This window comes from Manis javanica, chromosome 6, assembly GCF_040802235.1.
Source record: "Manis javanica isolate MJ-LG chromosome 6, MJ_LKY, whole genome shotgun sequence".
Lineage (NCBI taxonomy): Eukaryota > Metazoa > Chordata > Mammalia > Pholidota > Manidae > Manis > Manis javanica.
In genome coordinates, this window is record NC_133161.1 from 129,859,653 (window position 1) to 129,880,779 (window position 21,127).

Genomic DNA, 21,127 nt, shown 5'->3' on the forward strand with positions numbered 1-21,127 from the left:
GGGGGCGTGGCTTGCCCGAGATAGGGGCTGGGCTTCCAGTCTAATTTGCATATGGCCACCCTCTCCTCCTATTGGCCGAGCAGCAAAAACGGTATTCCCTCCCAGCCCGCTGCTTAACAACGCGCCATAGCCCTTGAGTTCTGAGTCTCGGAGATAAACTTAACTTGCCCGGAGATTCGGGGCGGCCTCGGCTTCTGTGATTGGCCGGTGCAGCTCCTAGCCGGGCTCTAGTTGCTCATTGGCTGCGGGGAACCGCCAGGGGGCGTGGCCGGGGCTCGCTCGGCGGGAGGGGGCGGCCCCGGGGCGCGGAGGCGGTGGAGGCGGTGGAGGCGGCGGAGGCCGCAACGGGGGTGGCGGCTCTGGTGAGCCTGGTGGGGCGGGGGGGGTGTGAGGATGGGGGCGGGCGGAACGACGGGCCGGTAAGAAGAAGCTGCCGCCGTCTCCGCCGGCGCGTCGGCAGCCGCTGCGGCGGTCGCCTCGGGCAGCGCCGCACTCGCGCATCTCGGCATCCCGCCCGGAGGAGGCTGAGGCTGAAGCGCGGCCGGCGGCAGGAGGACGGCTCGGCCCCGAGGCCGCGATGAACCGTGGCAGCAGCGGCCCGTCGGCCGCCGCCAACTACCTGCTTTGCACCAACTGCCGGAAAGTGCTGCGGAAGGTACGGGATGGGCTCGGGGTCCGCCTGGGAGCTGCGCTCCGCAGGCGAGCTCCGGGCGCGCGGGCGCCTTCCCCGCCGAGGCCCTGCAGGGGGCGTGGGCCGTGGGCCCGGTTGGGAGGGGGCGCCGGCCCGGTCCTCCGCGGGTTGCTGGTGGCGGCCGGCGTGGGAGCGGAGGCTCCGGGGCTGCCCCGCGCTGCGCTCCTCCGGCGGCCGGCCTGTGCCTGCAGTCCGGGCTGGAAAGGAACTGGAGAGGCGGCTCCAACTTCATGCCCACGCGATGCCGTCTTACCCCGCGGCTCCGCAGGGGTCGGGGTGGAGGGCCGACCCGGTCATTGCCTCTTGGCACTCCACGCCGGCTCCTGTTAGTCCGCAGGAATCAGCGCGCGGGCCGCCGACTGCTTTCCAGAGGCTGATGGAAGTTGCCCCGGTATTGTTCCGTTTGCTTGGCTTCATCGCTCCGCTGAGTGGGGTGGTGGGGGGAATGAAAAGATTTCTCTTAAGACCGATAAAAGCTTTATCAGACATTAACAGCCGCCACTCGGTAATATAATCGGTTTATTTTTGTCCAAACTCTGTCGTTCCAGTTCACTAAATGGAAACATTAGTTGAGGCGCTGCTGCTTGTCCAGTACAAATGAATTAAAATTGCTGAGCTGGGCAAATGCACCGGGCCTGAAAGACAGAAATGAATACGCACCGTTCTTAGTCAATTTCTCTAAATACCGTTCAGTTGGGATTGTTCTGTGTATATTAAAAATAGAAAGAAAACACGTAAATAACCAAGCTCATATTTGCGCTCTTTGTCCAAAAACTGTTTTTCTTCCTCTGTAGGTCAGGCCAAGTGCCAATCAAAGTTGTTTTTCAAGCCTCTTTTCCCTGCAGTAGGGCTGCCTTTTTTTCTCTCTCTTTCTTTCCTATTTGAGAGCCTGAAGAAAGCAAAGAGTTTGCAGATTTGAAGTTGATCGAACAGTTAAATGTGCCTTAAATTGTGTTTATTGGATATATTTTTCTTGAAATAGTTTTTATTAAATGTGCATGTTGAGCATGTGCAGTTATTTTTTTCCATAAACTCTGGGATCAAATTACAGTTGATACTTTCTCAGCTCATTGTAGGACAGCTTATGAGAAATGTAATGGATCAGAAGAGCAGATCAGCTTAGTTGAAAGTTAACTCTTTACTTTCAGGGCCAGATGTCTGTCACTTGAACTCAGCTTTTAAAAAAATAATGATTACTGTTATTTCCTAACTTTAAAAGTGATTAAGTTATATATTTAACATGGAGAGTGTTGAGATGTTTGCTTAAAGTCAAGCCAGATTAAGTAACAGCTAGGTTTTTTTTTTTAACTGAATAAAGAAAAAAAAGTATATTGATTTTTTTTTTTTAATGGCTCTGGCAATTCGGTAAGCCAGTGTTTGGAGGTGGTAATAGGCTTCAAATTGTATTTTGTCTTTCTTTTGCGATAACCATGGTTATGGATCCATCATATTTTGCTAGCTTTCTTTATCTCTCTCAGCTTTTAAGAAACTGTTTCTATTCACCTAGAAAGAACATCCTCATTTCTAGCCATTATTGAAAGAAAGGTATATGGAAAATGGATATTCACCATTTTCATATTTTATAATTGCTATGCACACCTCTGCCAGTATTCCAGTTTTTAGTAACTCCAGGGTATTTAATATTGATTCATGCAGTAGCATGAAATAACTTTAGATGAAAATGGGATTGTTTGAGCCAGTTAAGACATGACTTGGCAACATTTGTAGCTTTTGAAGAGTGCCATTCTTAAGTGCTCTTAAAAGATACCAAGTGTTTAGCAGTTTTAAATTCATTTTAAAAATAGCATGTTAGAGTTTTTTCTAATAAAATTTTTTTCTCGTATATTCTTTTTGTTAGAAAGTATGTAACTCTAAAATTCTTGTATAACTCCCAAAATGCGATTCTGTGAATTTATCTGTGTTTTCCATTTAATGAACTGTTCAGTAATCACCAAGTGAGTCAGAGCATTTTGAATTTTAGCTCAGTGTAGTTCATAAATGGAAGAATGAAACTCATGCACACCCACTGTGCATTACTCTTTGCTGTTATAATCTTCATTAATGATAGGGGAAGAGTCACCTTTATATGTGGCATAAAACCTTTTTCTCTAAGTGGCTTAATTTGTTGACTTTGAGGAGAACTTCATAAGGAACTGATTCTCCTTCAAATGAAATAATTTAGTTTAACCCAATATGTGAAAATTGAATTATATATTGTATGAGAATCACATTTATTCCTAGAAGTGCCCTGACAATTTTGACTGTGTCTTCCAAAATAAAGAGACTTCTTGAACTAGTGAATATACCTAATTTGTTAATCTTAAGTCAGTAAAAAAATGGAGAGGTAAACCGTATAGGGGAACAAATGAACAAACAAAACTGTCCTCATATCTGTAACTCCTAGTAAGCCCAACTGCTCTGTTACCACTGAAGTAATTCAATAATATTTTTTAATAAAAGAGGAAATGCTTCTATTTACTTTGGAAAAGTTAATGACTTTTGAAGTGGAATACATTTTACTTGAAGAAATTCCAGTGAAAACTAGATGCATTTCAAAGTGGAGTGCCAAACTGCATTAAGAAAGGTAAGTAACTGCCCACTTATCCTCTTGATAAACAAGAGGTGGCACATTACAGTCCTTTGAGTATTGAGCACCTGGGAGCTAATGGAGTGAAGAAAACCTGTATTATTAACTTTTAATTTTAAAAATTCTTAGTATGTTTAGGGGGCTCTAGTGATATAGTTTTGTTGCCTATTGCACTTTTCCACTTTGCTTATATAGTCACTCATTGTGACATTTTGATGGTTTCACAAGTAAAGACACTGAAAATAAAGTGGGAAATATTAGTTGAATCATATGAACTTCATTTTTATAGTCAAAATTGTCAGTTAATAGAGAATTTATATGGTTCAATCAGTAGAATGGAATTGTTTTGACTTGAGTTACTTAGCTATATTCTGCCTTGGTTAATTAGATTTCTTGTAGACATTTTTTATTTCAAAAAGCAGTTTTTTACTTAATTTGGTTTTTGGTAATCTAGAATTGGTAATCTAGGATAATTTGGTATTAAATGAACTTAAGCAGAGATTTCAAATAGTTAATTTATGAGAGCAAACCATTATGCACTGATTTTCAAGCTGCTTTTCATGGAACCTTAAGATGTTTCACTGTTCAAAAATGCTTGAGTTGGATTAAATTTTTAAGCACATAGTAAATTATTTTAAATTATAGTTTAAAAATACCCAAAATGTTTTACCAAACTTTAACAAATTGTTTAAAAAGTTATTTTTTGTTACAATATTATTGTTCAGGCCTTGAATTAAAACTTGTTCATCTAGTTTTGTACATATATTTGAACTTTTCTGTTAATATGGCATTGATGAGAAAATCATTATTGATTATGACGGCCCTGACCTTTAAAAAAAGTCTTCTCTTTACATGTATGTGTAGGTATTCAGGTTAGTTTTTTACTTGTAAGAAAACAAATTTATTGTTATTAGTAATTACTACTTTGTAACTAAAATATTCTGCTGCTTCCACCCCCACCAAATAACCTTCTAAAACATAACTGCTAATGCAGTGATACTGGAAACCACCAGACTGTGCTCATAGTAAGGCCTTTGATGGGTCTTTTAATTTGGGGCAAGTGAGTTAAATTCCTTGAAGCCTAGTTTTTTTTCTGTAAAGTGCAGATAATTTCTACTTACCTTATAGGTTGCTGCATAGCTCTTGAGGCAATGTGTGTTCAAGTACTTTGTAAACTATAAAATACAACCATGTGTAAGAGAAAGACAAGCCTGCTTATTTTCTCTTTTCCCAGAGTACCTTCATTCTTTGTATGTTGTGGCAATATATTTTAATACATACTGAGTAATTTGTTTAGTCTTAATTTTTCTGTCCTTTCAAATTCTTGCCTATAAATAAACTTTCAGTTAGGACTATCAACACACTGATTTTTTATTTGCATATTTGTTTGTATCTACCCCATCCCCTCTTAAATAGCAACTCAGTGTGTTGCTTTGGATTTTTCCAATAATTAAATAAAACGAAATTTCTTTTTGGACACTTTAGCAGATAAAGGAAATTAGTATTTGGTTTGAAAGACGAAGAGTTAAGGATGAATGTACTTAATAGAAACTGGGGCAAATCTAGGATAAAATGAAGAATTTTTAGTTATTTTAACTTAGGAGGACAATTATGGGAGTAGTAGTCTCTTACTCTTTTCTTCCTATTTATCCCTACCTTTTTTTCTTTTTTGAAGGGATTGGGGGTTATAAATCAAGTTTGTCTAGGCTTTCACATTTTTTAGAGTGCCGTCCCATTCTCCATTGATTCAAGCAGAAAATTTAAGTGGTATGACTTCTGTCATACAACTAGTAAGAAGTCCATTTAATTCTTAGGACTGCCTCTGTAATAAACAGAACTGTATTTTAATTATCCCCTGCAGTATTGAAGCTGCCAGGGAATATAGTTTTATTTCCCTCCCACTCCCAGTTTTAGCATTTATGGAATGCCTGTAGATACCTAAAACTCTCCATCTGACAAATCTTTCTGTCAGTGGCACTGAATATTGTCAGTTGTTTTCCTTGAATTTTCAGGATCACTTAACTCAGTTTTTGAGAAAATGTTTATCAAAATCCTGCCATGGAAAAGGAGTCATTCAGAGTACAGACTAGCCACATAGACTTTAATAAAATAGAGTACAGGAAGTTAAGTTTACCGATAGGTTTTCGGATTCCACATTGCATTTTGAACACTTCACCTTTAAGAAGCTTTACTTGACAAGTTTTGGTGTGGTATCAGAGAAGAATATTTACAAAATCTCTTTCATTTTCCAACTCTGTATCTGTGTGAGGCCAGGTTTTCCTCACATACTTTCACCAAAATGTATCACAAATTGAATGCAGAAGCAGATGTGAAATTTAGCTGGCTTATATTAAACAGACACTAAGAGATTTGCAAAAACATAAATTCACTCTTCTCACTATTTTTAGTTTTGAAAAATAGTTGTTTTCATAAAACTAAGTGATGTTAACATGTAATGGATTTATTTTAAATAAATAATTTTTAAATTTTTATGTTTTAATTTTAATTTGTAATACAGTAACTTTTTATTTGCATTGAGCTACAATAAAATGCATAGGTGATAATGTACAGCTTGATTTTTACATGTAGGTACTCATGTAACCATCACCCAGATCAAGATACCAAAATTCTTACTATATTTTCCCCATCACCTATTTCACCCATCTTCCCATCGCCCTTCCCCTATGGCAACCACAGTCTGTTCTCTGTGTCTGTCTTTCTCTCTTTTATTTGTTCATTTGTTTTATTTTTTAGGTTCCACATATAAGTGAAATCATATGGTAATACAGTCAATAATGTGGTCAGTTACAACACACACACAAACCAGAGTTCCTGAAAGCAGTGTGTATAATACATATAAATGCAATTCTCAGGAGTGTCTTTGGGAAGATACAAGACTAATACTACTAACAGAAAATGTGGAGAAGTCCAACCCAGTCATCTATGTTCTGTGTGGATTCACTTGCAGATGCCGCCTAGCACTTTTTCAGTGACATCCTAGAAGCTTCTTTGTTACCACAGGAAGACTTAGGCTAACTAGGGGATGCTCTTTTCTCTTATTTTTGTGAATATCCCTTCACTTGGTAAAAACCAGGGAGGGGAAAAAAAAAGAATATTCTCCTTAGTACTGTGCAACAAGTGAAGAATGGTCAGATCCAAAGATTTTGTCCATTGTGCTTTAATTGGTAGGTTCTTGGCTGAAAAACAAAGAAAGGCCTGAGTAGCCTGCTTGGCCTTTTTTTCCTGAAAGCTGAGTAGTGTGGGAGAAGCAACAGAAGAAGACGGGACAAGAAAGAGGCAGAAGGAAGAAAGAAGTATCAGTGTAGACCACCGATGATAAGGAAAAAGAAAAGCACCACTGTAGACTGGCAATAGGACAGCTGTGAATGTGGGAGTCCCTACCTAGTGCAGCCCTCAGAGGTACAGGGCATTTTCACCTCGTTGGGGTGGGGGCGGGGGGAGGCCGCACTGTGCACACAAGCTGGGGCAGACCACTGCCTGCACTTCGCTGTCGTCTTGGAGGCATTGGCATAAGGGTTCATCTACTCTGAGTGTATCTGATGAGACCTACAAATAACTACCAGTATATAAATTACCCCTTGGCCATCACTGATGGGAGTGAGGATGGGGTTCTCCCTCTGTGTATATCGCTAGGTCAAGACGTGTAGTCATGTGTCTGGTAACAGTTACCTTAAACCTGCAGGTGGATGCAGGGTAAACGCTTTAAAAATAAATATTCTACACCATCTAAATACATAGTAAGCATGTAGAATTCCTTTTTGTCTTTCAAAATTTTCTTCAAAACTCTTGTGATATCTCCAAAAAGCCTTCCCTGAATTTCAAACTCTTTTCCCTCTGTCCTCAGGACTGCCATGCCACCCATGTCTGCTGCATTTAGTGCACATAGAACATTGAATTATAATTAACAATGTGCATACATCTTTTTCCCCTACTGAGTTGCCTCTTAATGGATCTGGTTAGTGGAAAGTTTATCTTTAGCTAAATAGTATTTTGATTTAAAGATACATTGCTTTTATAAATGCTGGCAATATATTAATATTGGACATAGTATAATCTAATAAAATGAGAACTTTTTTACTTTCCAAAATATGTTTGATGTTTGTCTGACATGTCTGTTCTTTACAGCCATATTTTTCTTTTAGTATCATTAATCTACAGTTACATGAGGAACATTATGTTTACTAGATTCCCCCATCACCAAAGCCCCCCCTATAAACCCCATTACAGTCACTGTTCATCAGCCTAGAAAGATGCTGTAGAATCACTACTTGTCTTCTCTGTGTTGCGCAGCCCTCCCCATGCCCCCACACACATTATACATGCTAATCATTATGCCCCTTTTCTTTTTCCCCCAGCCTTATCCCTCCCTTCCCACCCATCCTCCCCAGTCCCCTTCCCTTTGGTAACTGTTAGTCCATTCTTGGGTTCTATGAGTCTGCTGCTGTTTTGTTCCTTCATTTTTTTCTTTGTTCTTATACTCCACATATGAGTGAAATCATTTGGTACTTGTCTTTCTCCGCCTGGCTTATTTCACTGAGCATAATACCCTCTAGCTCCATCCATGTTGTTGCAAATGGTAGGATCTGTTTTCTTCTTATGGCTGAACAATATTCCATTGTGTATATGTACCACATCTTCTTTATCCATTCATCTACTGATGGTCACTTAGGTTGCTTCCATTTCTTGGCTATTGTAAATAGTGCTGCGATAAACATAGGAGTGCATCTGTCTTTTTCAAACTGGGCTGCTGTATTCTTAGGGTAAATTCCTAGAAGTGGAATTCCTGGGTCAAATGGTATTTCTATTTTGAGCTTTTTGAGGAACCTCCATACTGCTTTCCACAATAGTTGAACTAATTTACATTCCCACCAGCAGTTTAGGAGGGTTCCCCTTTCTCCACAACATCGCCAACATTTGTTGTTTGTCTTTTGGATGGTTTTACAGCCTTATTTTGTTCTCTTTATAAGGAATGCTTTGAGAGGTTCTGTAGCAAGAGATTATTTTGTTGTCTTTGTGACCTTGGGAGTGTTTCAGTTAAATACCATACCACATTTTGGTGGGAGTTCTGATAGGGAGCAAGAATGTTAGTCCGCCAGGAGGGTCAGGACACTGACTTTAGCTGTTGGTCCTTCTCAAAAATGTAAAAGGGCTATTGCTTTGATATGTACATGTGTTCCACCTCCTGGCAACTGCTAGTGTTCGGTAATGGATGGCTATTTTAGAGTGGTTAAGGGCATACCTTTAAGATGCCAACATTTCGCTATAGGCCACCAGTTAAGATTCATGTCACCACAGAATCCTGGCTAAGTCTTTTCCTCTTCCGGCTCCCGCCAGGATGCCTCACTCTGGCAGTCTCCTCAAGCCAGCTCTGATGTCTTTGGCCGGCAGACACTCCTCTGGTAACTAACTGAACCAGAGAGTTGTTCTTAGGCCTGAGCTACCCCTTAGCTAGTCTTTACTTTTCAGATCCGCCTGGAAGTGAGTCATTTATTGGTCTGTGGGCCAGGATATTGACTACCCCTTGAGGGAAATATGGCTATTATAGGATATTTAGTGGTGGGTTGAAATGTCTTGCATTTTGCTGTTCAAAGCTTCTAATAAGGAATGACAGGCATTTTCTTTCAGAAAGAATTTAATTGAACATATCATAAGTCAATAAGTATCAGCAAGTATAAAAGTAGTTGATTTAGGGCCATATTATTTCTTATACCAGAGATTTCTTGAAATATAAAATACATATTTGAATGAGACTTATTTTCTCTACAATTAATAGCTACTTGTAGTGGTGGTATATGTTCTCATTTCTAGATACATGTTTTATTTTTACAGCTTGCTGTGTTGTAAAGTTGGCAGTAGTCAGTTGAAGAAATGAACTCTTCCCAGCTATAGAAAGATGCTGAATATATAGAAAGGTCAGATTCACCTTAGGGGTAACTAAAGCTGGATTTTGCAGAAGATTATTGTAATTATTTGAGGCTGTAACTCTTAAGTTTTGAAATGCATCTTATAATAACAATAACAATAGTAGCTTCTGTTGAATATCACCTATGTGCCATCAACTTGCTATCTATGTATCACATTTAATCATGACAATGAACCCATGAAGAATTATTACTCATACTTTATGATTGAAAAAACTAGGAATCAGAGAGTTTTAGTTACTTGCTTAAGGTCATCATATCATTAAATGGCAACTCAGGACTTGAGACCAAGTCCAACCCCAAAGCCTGGCTTACAAGTGCAAACACTGAATTTCCTTCCATGTTTTCTTTAAGCAAAGACTCTTATAAAATGTAAATTAATGAAACTTAATAGGACTTGATTTCTCAAGAGATGAATAGGAGTGATTTCAAATTTAGGTATTTTTCTATAGTTTTACAGTAGAGGTGCAAAATTTTCTTACCTTTATGAGATTTAATTAAGAAACAAAGTAAAGCTTTCATTGAACAGCTTTGAACTCTTTAGTTAGCTCTTGTATCTGTGTCAATCTGTTGTTAATTATGTGACCATTCTTACCTAATTCCAGGATGTATTTCTCCTATTTTCCCAGCCAGCTTAACCTACTCCTTTTACCAACCAGTCATTCATTAATTCATTAATGTTGGTTCATTCAATACTGCTGTAATATTTGTGACAGGACGCTGTCAAGAAACGTTTTGAGTCTAAGTATTGCATCTCCTGAAGGACCTGTAAGAATGGTTCTTGCTTTTTTGGTAAATTTTTTACAATAGAAAATAATTATTTATGATGATAAGAAATAACATGAACTTATTGCCACCATTTTGATTTTCTATGTAAAGGCCAAAATGATGGCAAAAGGAGGTAAAGAACCCCTGGAACTGCTATCCCTCCCTGGCACCCCCTGCCTCCGTCCCCTGCAGTACTGTGTCTCCAGGAGAGTTCCACGTCCTACAAAGAGTTTGGGCTTATGCTGGGGAGAGAGATTTGTGGAAGGTAGGGCTTGCTATTTGGAAATTATTAACTCTTGAGAGTTTGCCATAGAAACACAATAAGATACCTAGTTAAGTTACAGAGTACTGTTCATATTACAGGTGTATTCAGTAGACATTTACTGATTATCGTGGAAACCTAGCTATTTGGTATAACATTGTTTCCAGGGGGAAATACATCCTGAAATCTAAATAACTGTTCCACTGTAGGTTATTTTTCCTACCTTATATACTTAACACTAAAAACAAGTAATTTTTTGACTAAAAATATTTTTTAATATCTTCACTCCAAAAATATATTTGGTTATTGTGTCTAGTAGGAAAACTGTGTTAATTCAGTTCCATCCAACTTTCAGGTAGTTGAAGTGAAGAAAGATAAAGTTCAGGTGATAATCAGGGCACTGGGATGACCAAGGGCCAGTGCACAGCTGGCTCACCCTTGTTCGCTTTGTGCTGAGGCTCTGGCCCAGCACAGTGCATTTTAAGTTGGGTGGCATATTTTTTTTTTTACCTACGCCTTGTTGTCTTTAAGGTAATATGAATGAAAAAATAATCAACTTTAATTCCTCAGAAATTTTCCTTTTATATGAAATTAGGAATTTTACTTGTGTCTCTTAATTTTTTTTTGCTGTAAATTAATAGGGGAGAAGAAGCCCAGTAAATTTAATCCACTAAAAAAAAGAATTAAAACAAAATCATCTAACCTAAAGGTACCTTGGCACTAAACCCCAAGTAATGTTCAGATTCTTTGATTTTATCAAAACTTTTTTGTATAATGTAACTGAATGCTCAGCTGGGGTGGCAAAATACCTATTTGTGTTATAGTCTTATTTTTTAATAGAGTATGACCTATATAGTTAATTATCTTGTGAGGTACTGTTTTATATTGTATAGCTTTTAAAAAAAACTACCAGGTCTAGGTCCTAATACTCTTTAGGCAGATTTCGTTGTTAAACACCCAAGATTAGCATGAACTCTTAAATATTGTTTTGATTATGCAAGAGAACTCTTTAGTATTTGGTGCTCTTAAAAATGAGGGAAGACTACGTGTAGATAAATAGGAATATAGACACAATTCTCTTTTTGGTAAAAATATATGCATTGCCATTTTATGTTATCCTATATCTCTACATTATTACCCTTTCATGGCCTCCATGTTCTTATGCCAGCAAGAAATGTAAATGCTGTTAACATTTACAAACTACTCATATCATTCCCTTATTTACTCATTCAACAAACGTTAAAGACACAGAGTGAGGATATCAGGGTTCTTGCCTAAGCAGTGTGTAAGAATTGGGCCATACATCTGGATCGAATGAAGAGATCTTCCAAGATGTGCCTCTCACTTAATGTAGGGTTTGGCAGATTTTTTTCTGCAAAGACCTAGCAAATACATATTTTACAGGTAGTTGTCTCTATGACAGCTGCTCAACTCTGCCTTTGTGCAAAGAATTTGGCATCACAGGCCTAGGTTAGGTGACCTTTCTTAATTTGCTTGCTCACTATTGAAATATAGATAGTAATAGTAAATATTTTAAAACATTTTCTGTGTTATTCTAACTGTACTTTCATTGGTATGAAAATTAATCAAAAGCCAACTATATAATAAACACTACATTTATAAAAATATTTAACTTGAATGACTTGGCTGTTTAGTACCTGGATAGATACCATGTAATTTAGATGGATCAAGAGTAAAACTTTAAAAAATCTGTACATACTAAATATACTTGAAAAACACATTTGTCAGGTCCTTTAGCACACACAATGCTTTCTACCTCTTTCGAAGTAACACTTTGTCATACCTTGTTTGATTTTAGTAGAAGTGCCATTATGTATGACAGAGCCTTACATTTTAATTAAAGTTGCATTTTGAGAGTTTTCCAAAGCCTAATTTGTATGAATAGTTTGGATTGACATGTCATAGTGCAAAACTAGTCACTAAGAGTCTGAATGTGTTTTGTGCTGGTCCGAGTCCCCAGTTAGAATCTCAGAGCTGTTATTTATACTGTCTTTGAGATCTCAAGTGAAGTGAACAGACGGTAGTTCCATAGACACTCTTTATGGCTACAGATAGACAGTGCAGCAAGCATAGTAGTTTTTCTGTAGTAAATACTTTTAAAGTATCAAACTCATTGTCTTATTCCATTAAAGTCGTAATTCCCTCCCTTCCTCAACCAACATTCACATTGGCACTCAAGAAATGTGTCACATATTAAGTGAAATGAACATGTGCCAGAGCTGACAAAGGTAGTACGTGAATACAGATCTGCATGAGTTGTGGGGGTTGGGAAATGTGTGTGTTGGGAGTAGCGATTCAGTGTAAACAAACCTTTTCTCTGATGACCATTAGGTGATGGCTGTCACTAATTTAGAAATGGAAAACTATTTTTCTTGAAGAATACTTTTTATGGACATGAACTTGAAAATTTTAAATAAAAAAAAATTAAATTCTCACACTGAGCATTTAATCAGGGACTATAAAATGGCACCATTTATTAGGATCGCACATTTGTAAAAGCGTCAGTATATGATGTTTTCCGTGGTTGAGATGCAATGATACCAGGAGAATGGCTCAGCCCATGCAGAAGTACAAGATTCACACGCTATTGAAAATTTGCATTGCAATGGAGATTGACAGCCATTCATTTTAATAATGTGTGCTTCAAACTAGATCAGGTAAGGAGTTCTTTGACCAACTCATTATGATTGTGTATTGTTATGACTATATATGGGGAAATTAAAGTACATAACCAAGCACTGATATGGATCATCATTCTTATTTCGTTCTCTTTTATTGTATGAAGTAGTCACTAATCTGATATACTTGGGGGTCTTTTTTAGTATAATGGATGTGCAACATTAAATTAGTTTCAGGTGTACAACATAAAGACTCCACATTTGTATACATTACAAAATGGTCACAACAGTAAGTCTAGTTACTATCACCATATAAAGTTACAAACTTTTTTTCTTGTGATGAGAACACCTAAGATAACTTCCTTTGCAACACAGTGTAATTCAACTACAGTCACCAAAGTCATCATGCTGTACATGACATCCCCTTGTCTTGTAACTGGAGGTTTGTACCTTCTGATCCCCATCACCCATTTTACCCACCCTCCATTCCTCTCTCCTCTGGCAGCCGCCAGTCTCTTCTCTGTGTCTGAGTTTTGTTTTGTGTGTTTGTTTTTCAGAATCCACCTACAAGGGAATTAACAGTGTTTGTCTTTCTCTGGCTTATTTCACTGAACATAATACCCTCGGGGTCCAGCCATGTTGTCACAAATGGCACGATTTCATACTTTCTGATGACTGAGTAAAATTCCATTATATACATAGCACATCCTTATCCATTCTTCCATTAATGGACACCTAGGTTGTTTCCATATCTTGGCTATTGTCAATAATGCTGTAGTGAACATAAGGGTACATATATCTTTCGAAATTAGGGTTTCTGTTTTCTTTGGGTGAATACCCAGAAGTGGGTTGCATTGCTGGATCATTTTGTAGTTCTAAGTTTAATTATTTGAGGAATCTCCATATGATTTTCCATAGTGGCTGCTCCATTTTACATTCTCTTTTTTCCACATCCTTGCCAACACTTGTTATTTCTTGTCCTTTTAATAATAGCCATTATGACAAGTATGAGGTGATAACTCATTGTGGTTTTGATTTAATTTCCCTGATGATCAGTGATGTCAAGTATCTTTTTGTATGCATGCTGGCCGTCTGTATATCTTCTTTGGAAAAAAGTATTCAGATCTTCTGCCCATTTTTTTAACTGGATCTTTTCTTTTTTGTTGTTATTGAGCTGTTATTTGTTACTGTTCTTTATGTATCTTGGATTATTAGACATGTGACTTATACACATCTTCTCCCATTTGGTAGGTTGCCTTTTGTATTGTCGATGGCATCTCTGTGCAGAAGCCTTCCAGGCTGATGTCGTCGCACTTGCTTATTTTTCCTTTAGTTGCCATTGCCTTTGGACTCGGGTCCAGGAAAATATCACCAAGAGCGAGGTCAAATCACTTACCATCTATGTTTTCTTCTAGAAGTTTTATTGTGTCTGGTCTTACATTCAAGTCTTTAATCCATTTTGAATCAATTTTTGTATATTGTGTAAGGTAATAGTCCAGTTCTCCCAACATCATTTATTGAAATACTGTTCTTTCCTCTTTGTACATTCTTGCCTCCTTTGTCATAAATTGATTGACCATATATGCTTGGGTTTATTTCTGGACTTTCTATTCTGTTGCATTGATCTGTGTGTCTATTTTTATATGTCAGTAATACACTGTTTTGTTACTATAACTTTGTAAAATAGTTTGAAATAATGGCAAGTGATGCCTCCAGCTTTGTTCTTTCCCAAGGTTGGTTTGGCTACTTGGGAACTTTTGTGTGTCTATAAAAATTTTAGGATTAAGACACTTGTTTTTTGGTTTTTTTCTTTCATTAAGATATAATTGATATACACTTTATGAAGGTTTCACATGAAAAACAATGTGGTTACCACATTCACCCATATTAACGAGTCCCCGCATACCCCATTGCACTCACTGTCCATAAGTGTAGTAAGATGCCACCCAGTCACTATTTGCTTTCTCTGTGCTCCACTGCCTTCCCCCTGATCCCCCCCCACATCATGTGTGATGCACTTGTTTTTAAAAAACAAATTTCCATGATGTATAAGCAGCCATTAGGAAAACATTTTACTTTTAACTGATGTTAAATTTTTTAAACAAAAGCATATGACATCTATGTGTTTTTCTCTTTCTTTACTAATGATCTTTATTAAAGCTATTGCAGAGAACATGTTTGTCACAATGACAGATGGGAAGGATTGATAATCAATGAGTACCTTAATGATAACTCCATTTAACTTAGAAATTTATAGAAACAATTGGATTTTTTAAAATATTGAGTAAGAAAGAATCTAGCCACCAGTGTAGTACTAGGTGTTTCATCTTTTATTTAGGGTGTCACTGATATTGCACCCTGTTGTGGCAGTGCACTTTTAGCAATTTTAGTTTTTAATAAACCACTGTATTACCATTCACGAAAGGTACTCTGATGTCATAAAAATGAAGTAATTTGTGCTCTTGATCTCCTAACCTGTCCATCACTTTTTCTGTGGCAGGTTTGCATTTCATGACCATGGAAGAGTAGAGAGCACATTGCTGTTATAAAAGACCATTTCCTTTCATTCTATCTTTATAGTCATTTTAGTGGATTTAGTGTTTATGGATAATTAACTATTTGACAGAGCTGTAGAGCACTTGAAAACTAAAATGTATTGTGCTGCCAGTTGTAGATCAATCAATTCAAGGTAATTTCTAAAATGAAGATGTAAGTCAGTGGGAAGTTAAATAGGACTTACAGAAACTTGGTACATAACTTGCTGTGCAACGTATGTAATGCATAGTTGGTTATTTCTAAGAAAAATTTACATTCAGACACTTCAGTTCTGCTTCACAGATTTATGGTAGATACTTGCTTTTGAAAGCCAGTTGAATTCAGAGGGGACACACGCAATATACTGCTGCTCAGGGTTTTAACTTCCTGGATGTCATTGCATCTCACAGCACTTATCCGACCACTGGAGAACAAGTTTTAGGAAGTAACATCCTTTTCAGATTGCTAGGATTCACTGTACCCCCGACTGAAGCTATTGTTTTTATTTTAAATGGTTCATTTGTGAAAGATTGAAGTGATTTATTAACAGGGAATAGCAATTCTGTAAACAAACAAGTCTGTGTGGTGTCTAGGACAGTAGTTCTTGAAGTGTGGTCCTAGAACCAGAGGTGTCACCGTCACCTAGGAGTTTATCAGAAATGCACATTTTTGCATCCCACCCCAGGCCAGCTGAACCAGAAATTCTGCAGGTGCGACCTGCGTCTGTGTGTTAACGAGGCCTCCAGGTGATCCTGATGCACTCCTAAGGACTGGGAACCGCTGGTCTAGAATTATTAACCAAATGCTTTTACAAATCAGAATTGTATGCATCCATTTTATTTTCAGTATGCATTTTCAGTTGTTTGAGAAATATGGTAAAAAGAGGATTAATTAATAAATTGTTTCAAATTAAATTAATGCTATGTCTCTGATCTTTATATGTAATAATGGCAGTACCAGCTAAGAATCAGGAAAATTCCTCTGATTTATAGATTCGAGATCTTCAGGTACACTATGCTCTTACCCTAAGAAAAGTATAATGCCTTGTTTTATTGTTGCTAGAATCTGAGCTTTGTCTTAAGGGAAAAAATAGAGTTGGGTCTTGGACCTCATTTATGATTGAAATAAAGTGAGAATATCTTTTGGGATTGCTTGTTTACATAAAAATAAGTGTTTTAGTGTGGATATTGTTAGACTGATCAGTCTTAACCATCTTAGATTATTTTTATTTCAAGGAATGTTGATGTACTAAGTTTTCATGGAGAAGAAGATTTATCTTGGATATTTTTTCCCTTAAACAGAAGGAGAAATAATATTTACCCTAAAGACAGTTTTAGGATTGATATCATTGGGTTTTTAAAAAATTGTTTTGAGTCTGTTAGCTAAGAATAAATATGCATGTAAATTATGGGCAGACTTTTTCACCTGTAAACTGGTAGCTTACTCTTCAGTTACAAATGGGATGTCAGAAAGTCATAGCAGGAAGCCTGAAAATCGAAACGCAACAAACCTAAGGACTGTGCATTGTACATGGGCTCTAGATAAATCAAAGGGACCAAAGATTGCTCTTTGCAAAGGAAAGACTATTTTCAGTTAGTCGCGGTTCTATCTAGGATAGCGAATATAAATAACTTTGTTTTTGCTTGCATCTAATTTTGAGGTAATTTTCCACACATTGTCTCTAGCTTAGTACTAAATTTAACCTCTGGTGATCTTACTCAGGGAAAATAATGGACTGTTTAAATTGCATGCCTCATCCCCCTCCCAAATTCTCTTATGCGTTGGTTGCCCCAGAAGCATATGTAATTACTTAATTCTAAACCAGGGAGAATGATGCTTTTCTGTTGACCACTTTTCTGTTCTCCTGTGAGGAAGGGACTAATATAGTACCTTAAATAGAACTGTCTCCATGGCAATGGGCAGTCAGCTTTTGACTTTGAGACTCATAAAAAAAGGAAATTTAAAAAAGCATTTTCATGGTCTAAAACAGCAGTAGAGCAAAAGCAAGGTATGAGAATATTTCCTGTCAGTTACTGCATGACTGATAAAGCAGCGTAACATACCTGTTCTTATTTAGCACTTTTTATCTGCATATTTAAAAATGCTGTACAGTAATTCCTTCCCTTAAGTAATGAGTGATAATTACTATCTTCAGATTAATAGAGACTTGAGAAGCTTGGATGTAAGTTTAGGATTGGAGTCCAGCCTGAGAAAAAAGTGTTGCCTAACTAGTCGTAATTTGATTTTCACAAAGATTAAAAATACTAACGAAATCATGGGTCATTTTTTATCATATTTAAGCAGAATTATCTCTGGAACACTGGAAGCAATGACAAGACTTAAAAAAAGCTTAACAATTTATGCCATTTTTTTTCTAACTGGCTCCTACAAATTTGATTATATGGATCACTTCTTCTGTCAAAAAGACTCCACGGGCAGCCCGCCTCCCTAGATCCCTCTTGCTTCCACGCCTACTTAAGAAGCAGAACCCTTTGGTTCTCACTTCTGGGCCATGGAGCCTTCAGGGGAAGTGAGAGTGCTGTGTACTAGGGCCCAAAGAGGAAGATCGCGTTATCTCATGTAATCTTTCTGTTCTTTTCTGTATTTCCTCCTTGACTAAGCCTTCTTTCAGTATAGGGTTAATTTCCAGTTGAATTGTCTCTCACCTTTAAAGTATTACCAGTAAAATGCTCAATACTCTGAAGTTACTGTTAATGAGGGAATTAATTAAGCAAATTATGTGATACACATTGCAGCACTGAGCATCTCTGAGGATGTGGATCTAAGCGTTGAAGTGAACTGATGTCCATAATAGGTTATTAAGTTGGAAAAACCTGCTTTGTTTGTTTTTTAAGGACGTAAACTTTTCATTTTCATTTTTAAGGTAAAGAGATACTGTAGGATGGACACCGAAATAAATGGTATTCATTTCTTGGTGATGAGATTACTAGAAATTACTTTTATCATCTACTTCTCTTCGTTCTCTTTTGTTTGTGTTAATAATAAATGTGTACTTATAAAAACTTGAGCTATTACTGTTTTGAAATAAGAGTAGAACAAATAATTTAAGTCAAGGATGGGGCAGAGAGCAAACCTAAATGTGATGGCAAATTAGAGATGCATTGAGGTAAAAACAAGCTCATAGATTCGATAACCATGGTAGCTGTGGGTAGATTGCCAGAGAAGAATAGTGTATGTGTAGGTGGCCATAGATACATTTAGTCTGGAAGTGAATGAAGGTATTGTAGCTGTCTGTATAAGATATTACTTTATTTACATCAGTCATTCCAGGGTTTTTCTGAAAACTCATGTTTATTAATATTTAATAAGAAAATTAGTTTTCCTCTTTGATTTTGAATTCAAGAGATGATTGAAGTTTTTTGCTCTACTTTTATACTGTATGCTAAATAAGACTTATTGTGTAAATTTCAGGGATTTATCAAATGTGTAATTTGAACATTGTTTATTAATCTAGAGATGTTACCTATTAGGACCTGAGGATAGGAAAAGGTGGTTATTTTAGGAGATACGTTAATTTGCAGTTACTACATTAATAATCACATTTCAGAGTTTTTGAAGAATTAAAAGGTATACAGAATATGACTCAGGTATTAGAGAGCTTACTTTGTGGTTGGACAGGAAGATATTTTCTAAATAATTATGAAGGGAGATAAAATGGAAAACATGCCCTTTGGCTTTTTATGGATATTAATAGATTGTGCTTATCTTTAACAATTATGAAGGTATGAATAAAATTTCAATCATCCAAATATGCTACTGTGTGGAAAAGGATAGTAAATATTAAATATTAAATACTTTCAAGGCAGAGTGATGTTGTCCTTGTGACTCTGTATTTTTATTAATTTTTCCAACCTAATTTTTAATTCTTGAAAATGATCATCTGCATCAGGTATGCAATGTCGCTTGCTTAAAACTATGATGACCACACCCTCAGCTGCTTCTCTTCCATGTTCGCTTTCCCTCACCCTAGGTGGAAATTCTCAATATCCAGAAATAAAAGGAAAGCATATAGAAATTCAGTGTTCTACCTCCATTGCTGTCTCATAAATAAAAATGAACTATCTCAGTGTTTCTATTACTTTATTGCCAAAGATTTCATCCAAGTGTCCTGATTATTTTATTTCATTTCCTTTTATAAGTTATAAACTCTAATGTAGCTAAATACATGTTGATGTCTTGACTGAAAGTTGCTGGAAAAAGTCATTATACAGAGAGGTAATAGATTTGGTTTTCCTCTTCTAACAGCCTGTAAGAGCAGAATAAATGCTAAGATAACCACCTTTCATTCTGTGCAGCGTGGAGAGAATGCTCTACTGCCCTTCATTACTAGTAGCTTGTGCATCTGTGAGTAACTTGTATAAACACATAAAATACCTTCTGGCTGGTAGAAGTTTTGTTGGTTTACGTGATGTAACTTTGAAATTTGCAAACCTGATTCATCTTTATTGTTTATAAAAACATAATTTATATGCCAGGAAGTAATTGATGATTATTATCTGGTACCTGAGATATACATATATATATATATATATATATATAAATTTTCACTCTATATTTTTACTCTGATGAGAGCAGAACATCTCATTTTCATGATAAAATTGTATCTTTTTCTGTGGACTTGGTTTTCAAATAGTGCAAATGCAGTTATAAGTTGCCTAAATTAAGTGTGTTTTAATTTTACTTTTGTTGAGTATAGCTAAAACTTTTATGTAAGGAAGACATATTTATAGAGTATTACTTATAATGAACTATGTGACGTAATTAAAAGCAGATTTTCCGTATTTGAGCTTTTCTCATTCCCTTTATCTTGCCTGTGAATTTTATCAAATTAACTCTTGAAAAAATAAGAGAATCTTGAGTCTAGCATATTATTATAATACATTTCTTAAGCCTTTGTCTTAGTGAGAGCTATGCTTAAGTGTATAGTGTTAGAGTGCAGCATGCCATCAGTTCTGCTATAACACTTACACACATTTGTTCCAGTTGATGTGTCAGGGAATAATTTGAGCATAAAGAAAGGTGAAATTTGCCTCTGTTTAAACACAGTTTCATCTGTGAGAAACACTAGGTGAATTCAGAAAACTGCACCCCTCTGATCTGAATGTCCTTGGAATACCCTAAACATGCACACACCTCAGAGACCTAACCTCCACTGCTTCATCACTTACAAGCTGCAGCCCTTCCAACACCCACTTCCACCAGCCACCTTCAGGTCTTTCTCAAGGTAACATGTCATATTTAATGTTCTGTTTATGTATTTTTTAACAGTTTGACATGTGCAGAACTGGTACCATTTTTTGTTAGGTCACTTTTTTTTTTAATGTAAGACTGACAGAGTTTTTTTCAATGTTGTCTTTAACCTTATTTTTCTCGTAAGCCTTCTGGGTTTTAGTGCATGATTTTGTGTGGTTCAGTGACTTTCTTGGAAGCACATATTTTGTGTTATATAGCAGAATGACTGTAATTGAAAAAGTTACCTCTTTTTTTCCCTCTAAATTTCTCTAGATTCTAAGATTTTAGTTAATTCATTGTAATAGGGTGATTAATTTAATAAACTTAAATATAAATGTGATCAATCAAGTACAGAAATTCAGTGGTTTTTTAAAAATAATTATATCATTATGGATCACAGATGTCTTTGAAGAGTGTCACTTGGTAAGAGCAATAGAGGGGACTGTTAAA

The 21,127-nt window shown here is 36.9% G+C and overlaps 1 protein-coding gene and 1 long non-coding RNA gene across 7 annotated transcripts in view; one reads left to right on the forward strand and one right to left on the reverse strand.

The window, feature by feature from the left end:
• The first annotated feature begins 377 nt into the window (after positions 1-377).
• The window catches only part of SESN3 (sestrin 3), a 69,078-nt gene continuing 48,328 nt past the window's right edge, over positions 378-21,127 (forward strand). For 3 of the 6 annotated variants that reach the window (XM_037013766.2, XM_073239465.1, XM_073239466.1), the window contains exon 1: positions 672-1,082. In XM_037013766.2, the coding sequence (XP_036869661.1) occupies positions 933-1,082 (150 nt within the window). In that variant the 5' untranslated portion in view covers positions 672-932. The other 3 variants (XM_037013769.2, XM_037013767.2, XR_012132597.1) reach the window with 3 other exon arrangements.
• Positions 1,145-21,127, reverse strand: part of LOC118971620 (uncharacterized) — a 34,991-nt gene continuing 15,008 nt past the window's right edge. Inside the window, exon 3 of the long non-coding RNA XR_005060128.2 lies at positions 1,145-1,326. This is a non-coding gene — a long non-coding RNA (uncharacterized lncRNA). The remainder of the gene's footprint in view (positions 1,327-21,127) is intronic.